At 55.2% G+C, this 9,316-nt stretch overlaps 3 protein-coding genes across 3 annotated transcripts; 1 reads left to right on the top strand and 2 right to left on the bottom strand.

Annotated features, from left to right (window-relative positions):
* Window positions 1-222: 222 nt before the first annotated feature.
* Window positions 223-1,722, top strand: SCD1 (Scytalone dehydratase; the record flags this gene model as incomplete). Its single annotated transcript, XM_023604774.2, has 5 exons — window positions 223-403; window positions 721-981; window positions 1,063-1,233; window positions 1,303-1,377; window positions 1,682-1,722. The coding sequence occupies 5 exons, from the start codon at window positions 223-225 to the stop codon at window positions 1,720-1,722; spliced, it is 729 nt and encodes a 242-aa protein (XP_023460399.1).
* A 487-nt stretch (window positions 1,723-2,209) lies between these two features.
* On the bottom strand, window positions 2,210-4,143 carry RHO25_008983 (uncharacterized protein; the record flags this gene model as incomplete). The annotated part of the gene is made up of 5 exons (XM_023604773.1): window positions 2,210-2,251; window positions 2,328-2,563; window positions 2,617-3,453; window positions 3,521-3,967; window positions 4,023-4,143. The coding sequence occupies 5 exons, from the start codon at window positions 4,141-4,143 to the stop codon at window positions 2,210-2,212; spliced, it is 1,683 nt and encodes a 560-aa protein (XP_023460397.1).
* A 1,653-nt stretch (window positions 4,144-5,796) lies between these two features.
* On the bottom strand, window positions 5,797-7,261 carry RHO25_008982 (uncharacterized protein; the record flags this gene model as incomplete). The annotated part of the gene is made up of 4 exons (XM_023604772.2): window positions 5,797-5,799; window positions 5,853-6,753; window positions 6,814-6,918; window positions 7,005-7,261. 4 exons carry the CDS (start codon window positions 7,259-7,261, stop codon window positions 5,797-5,799), a joined length of 1,266 nt encoding a protein of 421 aa, XP_023460405.1.
* Between the last annotated feature and the right edge of the window lie 2,055 nt (window positions 7,262-9,316).

Below are 9,316 nucleotides of genomic sequence, written 5' to 3'. Positions count from 1 at the left end.
ACGATATGCTCGGTTCCGAAACAACGCTCCGACCAGACTAATCTGCATCGCAACTTCGCCTTTCCGGCTCCCCACCGTTCGCACGTCGCAACGTTTCGTGACGAGCGTCAGCATGCGGACTTGGGGCGGGGAGAAGATGTCGTCGTACCAACCAACAACGCTACCGGTCGACCGCAGATCTCCCTAGCATAGCGCTATCGTCGTGCTGCAGCTCCAGCGAAAATGGATCCCAATATTAAAGCTGGCGCGACACGCTCGTTGAAGCGTGCTCGTTCTTCCTCATCATCACCACCGCCCAAATCGAACGGCACCCATAACAAAACGACAGCACCAGATACAACCGCAAAGATGCCAGGCTTCGCAGACACTCAGCTTGAGCCCGTCAAGCTCATCAGTCTCGAGGGTTAGTCCTTTCTTACATATCAGATTTTCAAGCTCAAGTTGAGCACATTGCACTGCTGGTCAAACAGTACAGTGGTTGCAAATGATGTCAAACCGAAAGGGATTTACGCGACCATCTTCAGTGATGGGCTGAGCAGTAAATATGTTACACACTCTGAACCAGAGAAGAGTTGCTACTGCTTTCGAAAGCATGATCACAGTAATGCCCAGATGGCAGCAGAAGTAGCAGCTCTTCTCGCCTGCAACACCAGATCTGCATGGCATTATACTTGACCACTTTTGCTGGGCCTCACTAATTCCATCTTTTCGCCTATACAGAAATGCAAGGCTGCATGGCTGCAGTCTACGAATGGGCCGACTCCTACGACAGCAAAGACTGGGAGCGTCTACGAAAGTGCATTGCACCAACCCTCCGAATCGACTATCGCAGTTTCCTCAACAAGCTCTGGGAAGAAATGCCAGCAGAAGAATTCATTCAAATGGCCAGCGATCCACACGTCCTTGGAGACCCGACATTGAAGACTCAGCACTTCATCGGCGGCACGAAGTGGGAGAAAGTCAGCGATGATGAGATTATTGGTACGTTGACACACTCACGAAAATCGATCTTGTGTGGAAACGTCAGAGATCCAGTAAGCTGACATTCAAAACTGCACTAAGGCTACCACCAACTCCGCGTACCACACCAAAAATACACAGACGAGACCCTCACTCAGGTCGCCGTAAAGGGCCACGCCCACTCCTTCAACCTCCACTGGTACAAGAAAGTCAACGGAGTCTGGAAATTCGCTGGCTTGAACCCTGATATCAGGTGGTTCGAGTACGATTTCGGTATGTCCAGAATCACCTCCAACCAAATGTTCGACTGCAGGACCAAATTTAATACATGAGCGAAAATAGACAAAGTCTTCGAAACCGGCCGCAACCAAATGGGCGACGAACAGGAACAAAAGAACCTCGCAGCTCAAGCAGAAGGTACGTACCATCCACCCACATACCCATCCACCCCTTAGATCCTCGAAAATCACCTCTCACTATCTTCCCACTCCGCAATCCCAAGAACCCTTACCATCTTCATCCCATCCCCTCCGTTCACACTCCATCCCAGATTCCACCCTCCCACCCTCCACAATTCCCTCCTCCGCCACATCCACAACCACCAGCACCGCATCCCACATCCGCGAACCCAAACGCTTCGACATCAACATAATCGCAAATTCTCCCACTGGAGAAGGCGACCCATTGATCGAACAAGCTAACGCCCTCGCCATCGCAACAGGAATTCCCCCTCCGGCCAAAGCTCAAAAGGCCTCAGCCTAGAATACATACTCAAGATAATCAATTGAATGTTCAGCATGCCAAAGTCTAATAGAGTTAGTCTGAAGGGGTGATAGAAAGAGAGCGAATCCAGGAAGCAGAATTGATCAGAAAACTTTTGATACCACGAAGCCCCTCCACAATTGCAGAAGCAAAAGCAAGACTTTTTCGGAATCCATGTTACAACTAAAACTAGTAGTACAGGGTATCTCTCAAAACAATTCATCAAATCCGTCCACCATTGCGCTGCCGGCAGTCTGTGATGGTACAGAGCAAAGCATTCTGCCACGCACAAAGACAGCGCCAGAGTAGAGCCACACACACGCCCAGCGCAAACAACCCGTGCCGAAACTCATAACAACGTAATCGACCTCTTCGATCGATGAAACTGTCGACAGTAAAGATGCGTACACTCATGGCGCTCCATGTGAGGCCCACGCTGAACACATTTCGTGAGCAAGGGCTGCAAACAGCGAAAAGAAGTCGAAAGCTAAGCGTCCTCGTCGCCGCCGGCCGTGACACGCTTGCGAAGCTAAAGCAAGAGTAGGTCGGTCAGTATCATGTTTCCGTTTCTTCAGCTCAGACAGGGAAGGGCCTAGAATGCATACCTTGCGACCCGACGTGACATCCACGTCCATCTCGCTGTCACGATCATGCTTCTTTGGCGAACCGGCCTCGTTGACAGAAAGTGTCCTCAGGGAAGCGCGAGTACGCTTCTTGCCCGTGCCAGCAGCTGAGCCGGAAGATGCAGTGCGCTCACCACCACCCTCATTCGGCTCGGTCTGCATTTCGTCCGGATCCTCAAGCTCGGCCTGATTGATGACGGTGGACATGAAGTCGCGATCTAGTTTGTAACAGTTAGTATGACACCTATTTGCTACTGCATAGCCAACTCACCCGCATGCTCAGCTGAACCCTCTTTCCTGCTGCGCATAACAGCAGCAGGGGCAACTCCAGAGCCCGTTTGATGAACGATGCGCCTATCCTCGTCCTCAGTCGTGCAGCGTGGAAAGTCCGCACAGCCAGCATGCATGCTGACATCCGAGATGTTCGAACGAGATGTACCACGGCGATCGATCATCATGTTGCCGTCACCATCGGGATTTTCGGTCGTGGCAGCGGCCTCTTCCAACTTCTCCACGTCTGCTTTGGTGTCCATGATATGGCTCGGCAGTGGAGGCGGAGCCATGATGCTTCCGCTAGCACGGCGCTGCAGCAGATCGACCACCTTCTGTAGCTGGTCACTCGGGATGCGCACCTCCATATTTGTGTCGTTTGCCGGACGGTCGTTGGGAAGGAGTCCATGCTGATTGCTTGGGTATGGCGCTGGGGCAGGCAGAGCAGCAGCGAAGTGCACCATGCCATTAGCGACGCTCAACGGCATACCGGACCTGGAGAGAGTGCTGTATGCAGAGGTGGAGCGACTACTGTTGCCATCCTGTGGAAGACTCATGGGATAGCCAGAATTGGCATACGTCGGGGTCGGCGGTGGAGCACCCGCGTTGTTGCTGAACATCGGAGAAGATGACATGAAGGCACTGTAAGCGCTCGCACGACGCTTCTGAACCTTCTTCTGCGGGCCAACGGATGAGTGGTGACGGAAGCGCTCAGGATCCTGATACTCGGCCGTGTGAAACTCATTCGGCATGTCTGGCATGAGATGAGGAGCCCAGACGCGCTTCTCCCTCAACATTTCCTGGCTCGGCCAGGCTTTGCCGCAGGCTCGGAGAACATCTGAGAAGAGTCAGCTCTGTATCCTGAACTTCATTCGAGCACAGAGATCTAGAATGTTCGCACTCACCCATTGGAGCATGCTGGAAATTGAAAATGACATGCACCGTCAACTTCACAAACTTGGCATCCCGATCCGTCCGCTCCAGAAAGCCCTCAGAGATCTCCACCTTGATGCGTCCCTTCTCGGCGTACGGATGCCACTTGTTGGCATACACGCTCTCCTGATAGAAAGGCGGGAAGCGCAACTGATCTGGCTGGCCATTGGGTCCGACCTGAGCAGTAGCCAGATGAAGTGCCTTTGGCCACTGTACGTCGGCAGTCATAGTGTCGACGCACTTGACCTGTCCATCGACGGTGACTTTGAACTGCCAGACTTGTGGTCGATCGGGACGAGAGTTGCCAGCTGGGCGGAAGTTGAATGGTCTGGGCTTCCACGAGTGCAGTGAAATCTGGAATGGCTCGCCAGCCCTAAGGCTGGGGATGAAAGCAGTCAACAGTGGCGCGGTGATGGATTCTGTTGAATCGTCGTCAGCTTCCGATGATCTCGAAGGGACTCGTAGGATCCATACCATCCTTAAGAAGCCTATCGTCCGTCACGCCATAGCACTCGACGCCGAACTCCTTTATCGGTATATGCGCCTCGACGCCGGTCCCCGGGAAGACGAGGACGTCCCAGTCCTCGAAGCGCATCGTTGCGGAGGGTGAGGCAGGCGCTGTTTGCTAAGAATTCGAAATGCCGCGGAAAGACGATGCGCAAAGTTGGTGATGCGCGCGGCGCAATGCGCTGTCTTCGGATCGAACGAGCGTCCTAGTCGCCGGTATGCGGCGATGAAGAAGGAGCGCGGTCGCCTTCGGCTTCCCGTACAATGAAGGAAGAAACTCGTGGGTGTCGAAAGAGCGGACAAGAAAGTCAATGGGGGTTTGGGCAAGAGGGAGTGGTGTGACCCTTGAGCTGGAAGAGAGGCAGCGGCGTTGGCCCTGCCGACAGGAAAGAGCAGTCGCGTCATTCTGCCAAAACACGCAGCGCGCGTCGTCGCCGTTGACTCAATCCTCACGCGGAAGTCGCGTTCCGGTCGTCTGTGGAGCGTGGCTGTAGCGGAGGATGAGAGCGTCTCGTTGCTGCTCGGTGTGATCTTCATCTTGGACGTGGATAGTAGGCGTCTGACCAACGCATTGGAGGTGCCGCCAGCGGTGCTGTGCTTTCTGGCGGAGTGCTGCGTCGAGATGGAGAGGGAGTCGGTGGGTGAAGCTTGACGTGAAGCCAACGGCTGCTTTCGCGCCTACCGCTGCGAAGCCTTCCGGGGACTCTCCAGCACTGTCTTGACTTTCATTGGACTTCATACCAGCGTCACGCAGTTGTCAGCTTCAGCTTTCAGGAGTCGCTCCGTACTTACTCAGTCCGCGTGCTTCCACATACATCACGCAGTTACAAAGCCAAGGCTGCACCCGAACGAAGACAGAAGGAACAGAAACGACCAAGAAATCTTCTCATTCTCGCCAGCCTACACACAACTCCGTCCGCAATCCCTGAAAGAACCACGTCTCATCTCATCTCTCTCAAGCCCATCCTATCAGCCCAAAGAAGCAGACAGAAAAGGAACTCAAAAGAAACTTGTCTTTCATGATCGAGTCATCTCAGCTAGCTAAGATATGAGAAGGCAAAAAAGACAGAAGAAACATCGCCTTCCCTTTCTCCGCAACCTCTGAGTTGGTGTTCGGTCTCCCCACCCCATCAGCGCCATGCGGCACGGGCCACAAAAAAGTGCAAGCCCTCTGTTGTACAGAAGCGAACAGACAGAGAAAGCAAACTCCTTCATCGCCGCGCTAAAACGAGCTTCATCCCCGCTGAAGCCCTCCGTGAGCAAATGCCGCTGTTGAAGACTAGTCCATGAAAGTGAAAGCAGAACGAGTGTGGCAAAAGAAGATTTCGCAGTCGGAAAGAGAGGTCGTCGTGTCGGTTGGTGAATGGTCGTCTTCGTCAAGTTTGATGGTGTGTGGGTAATTGTAGTGTTGATGTGTTGAAGAAGGGGTGTTGTGGGAATAAGTGTATATGTTCAACAGGGGTAAGAAACTTTTCTGTAATCCAGCAATCTGACCGCCATCGCCCCGCTCCCGTGGTATTTCGGATAGAATGCATGCATGGATCGAATTTCATGCCATGAGAGAGATCGTTCTCCGTGCTGTCTGATAGCGCCGCCGCGTAATTCTCATTTGTCGTGGGTCGTCGTTAAGAAACGCAGATTTCTCGCATGCAAGTAGTAAAAGGCAGATCGTATGTTGTAACCTTTGACCAACTCCCGCTAAAGTGCAATCTCACTCAAGGCAAATGTGACGGAAATGCGCTTACTGTAAAGTAGTCAGTATACTGTTGAAAGAGATCAAGATCACGGGTGGCTCACCTTCATGGGAGCGAAGTTGCCATACGGATGCTGGGGTGGCATTCCCATAGATGGGTAGACTGGCGGAGGTGGCGCTGGACGATACGGCGTGCCGGCTGGTCCGGAGTTGTTCTGCGAACGACCCCAGCTGAGACGGACACGAGAGTTACCAATTGGGTAGCCCTGCATCTGGTTGATGGCCATCTCTGCGGCATGTCTCTGAACGAACTGGACGAAACCGCAGCCCTTTCCTGGAGGAATCTTGACGTATGTTATCTCGCCGAAGCCTTGGAAGAACGAGCGCAGCTCATCCTCGGTAACGTAGCCGGAGAGACCGCCGACGAATACAGTGGTGTTGTTTGGATCCGTGAATTGGTTCATTGGCTGAGGTGCGCCGTAGTAGCCCATTGGAGGAGCGCCCATGCTGTACATGCCCGGCATGCCTGGACCACCAGCGCCTGGCATGCCACCTGGCTGCATGCCTCCAGGACCGCCAGCGCCACCGCTCTTGTTCTTTGGCGTCGCAGTGCTGATGCGCATGGGCCGGTTGCCGCAGTACACACCCTGCATCTCGTGAAGCGCCTTCTGCTGGTCCTGCTCGTCTGCGAATCGGACGAAACCGTATCCACGAGACATGCCAGAGATAGGATCGCTCATAATCTTGGCAGATTTGCATGATGGGTACTTGTTCTGGAAGAGCGACATGAGAACGTATTCGTTGACCTCTGGACCCAGGTCGCCGACGAAGATGCTATACTCGGGGCCTCTGTCGTCACGGCTGCGGTCGGCAAGACCGCCACCGCTGGCCCAGTTCAGCTTGAACTGTCGGTTCGAGTTAGGAATGACCTGTCCATTGAGCTGAAGTGCGCGGGTAGCAGCATCTGGGTTCTCGAAGTCGACGAAACAGTATCCAGCATTTGATCTGCACGCACGGTCAGCGCTACTCCACAGATCGACAATTTTCGTCAATCAATGCACGTACCCAGAGAACTTGTCGCGGATCATCTTGACATTGACCTGATAGCCCATGCCGAACCAGACGCTGCGCACGAAGTTCTCGTCGATCCATGGCTCGAGTTCGCCCATCCTATAGCATTGTCAGCGAATGCGCCGTTGTGTATGCGAAGCGCGCTGGCATTTCGCCGAGCGCGTCGCTTGATGCGCGGTACTGACCAGAGAGTTGTTTTCTGGTCGCCGCCCTGGTTGGGGCCTGGAGGACCTTGAGCACCTGGAGGACCTTGTGGCTGAGGGAATTGGCCCTGCTGCGACGGATCGATGGCCTGTCCCATTGGAGGGCCTTGCGGCTGTTCCTGACCAGGCGCGCCGCCAAATCCGCTCTGCTCAAAGCCGCCCTGCTGCGGGAATCCGCCTTGCTCTTGACCAGGCTGCATTTGGGGCTGCGCGCCGCCTTCTTGAGGTTGGAAGCTCATTTTCGGGGTATGGGTAGCTCGAAGTCGCGAAAAGATGTCGGGGACGAGATCGCGGTCGCGTGTGCGCTAAATTGCTCGGATCTGTGATGAGTAAAGTGTCAGCCCAAGCGCACACGTCATTTCTCCAGCGTCGCGACAGCTGTGCCGCATGGCTGTTGCCAACCGCGACTGCGGCGTCGCTGGTCGACTTACCGGTGAAACAGAGACAATAAGTATGCTCGCTCGGCCGTGAATCGCGTGAAGCTGTGCGAGGTATGCGCGCTGCGTTGTGGCCGTGATGGTGTCCGAGGATGTCGCAAAGAGTAGTAATGCACCCGAAAGTTGCTTGCGCCGGCCGGAAAAAGTGAAGCCTCAAAGCCTGAACGCCTTGCTCTCACTCAGCACACGCACAGGTCTGCGGTGGGCGGAAAAGGGAGGGCCCCACGGAGGGATGGACGGATGGGTAGGATTGGGGTGAGGTGGTGTTGCCGAAGGGCGCTCTAAATCTGCAAGAAATGTGGTGAGCCGCGGCGCTTGGGACGAATCAGAGGGCGTGCGCGCGAAGTGATGCCGCAAGGCGTTCGTCAGGCGCGGAGGAGGTGGATGGGATTGCGCGAGGGGAGCTGCCCGGCGACCCGGTAGAGAGCGATGGGCGCGCAGGCAGAGAGGGCACCGCAGCGATGCCTGCTGGATGATGCGCTTGCAGACGCGGTGCTGGGGCTGGGGAAGCTGTACGTGATGCTGACCTCTGCGCTGCTGCTGCTGCTGCCGTGGCCGATCGGTTGTGCGTGGGTGGGTGCTGGGTGTGGGTGCGCGCGTGCGATCAGGTGACGACAGAGGAGACTGGGGTGGAAGTTGATGAATGCGCATCTGAAGAAGACGAGAGATCGTCTCGCTTCCACTTCCACGCCCATGTGTCCCGTGGAGCCGCGCAGGCACGCGACCAGGCAGCTTTCAGCGCAACCGATCTGGCCCTTTGCAGCGCACAGGCACAGGCGTGCGAGGTCGAGGGCAGCGTGGTGCAGGTGGCGATGGAGGGCGGGCGGAGCAGGGCAGGAAAGTGGGCAGCAACTCACCAGAACTGTGACCGAGAGGAGGACGGGGGAGTGATAGTCGATATCGCACGCGCCGGGAATGGAATCACCGCAGAACGAGGACGGACGCCGCAAAGCAAACACAAAGCCGGATGAGATATTCTGGATGAACTGATGTTGTCGAGGAAGAAGAGAGGTGCCTGCGCTACGTGCGTGCGCGCTTTCACGACTGGCAGACGGGCTGACTCTGCAGCGGGGTCAGTGGTCACCCAACCGGACACCTCTTCTGCCAAACTCAAGTCTCCATCAGCGCGCACACAACTCGGATCCTCTCGCGCCTGCCCGCTAAGCTGTTCCAATCTGGAATTTGCAATATTCTGTGCGATTGCCGACCGATCCCGCTGGGCACCACCAGACCAGACCGTGTCTCGCCGCCGTCATCGCTCGCTGAGCCCGTCAGCTCCCAGCGAACATTGCATTTGTGAGACCTCTGTTCGACCGTACCCGCGATCCAGGAACAGACGACGTATGTACAAGAACGTTCGCGTGCTTGACTCGCTTCTCCTGCCCAAACACCCACCATCCCAGTCATGTACCAAGGTACCCTCATCAAATCGTCCCCATCTGCTTAAACAATTACAAGCAATACGAGATCTGTGGTGCGGATTGCATTTCCCATGATCCGCGATATCACTTTGCTCGGCTTAACTGACCAACTAGTCTCAAACAACGGCACCAAGCCACCCATCCCACCAAATCGGATCCGACACACAGACATCCAGCCATCTGCCGTGACATGAATCGTTGGCCGGCATTGACAGCTGCAATAATCACTCGAGCAGCCTTAGTACAGCAACGCTCGTGAAACAGTCGTCCGACAGCGCTTCGGTGACTTTGTCTGTCAGCGCTGATACGCGGATAGCTGCTCCTACATGCGCACTGCGGCTAGACACTAGACCACCTTCAGATGACAAGATAATGCTGTATCATGTTCGAACAGGTTGGCATGCAATCTGGTGCTCCATCCGGACATGCTCGCGTG

This window comes from Cercospora beticola, chromosome 5, assembly GCF_033473495.1.
Source record: "Cercospora beticola chromosome 5, complete sequence".
NCBI lineage: Eukaryota > Fungi > Ascomycota > Dothideomycetes > Mycosphaerellales > Mycosphaerellaceae > Cercospora > Cercospora beticola.
The sequence above is the reverse complement of the archived record's forward strand: the minus strand, read 5'-3'. Positions and strand labels throughout refer to the sequence as shown.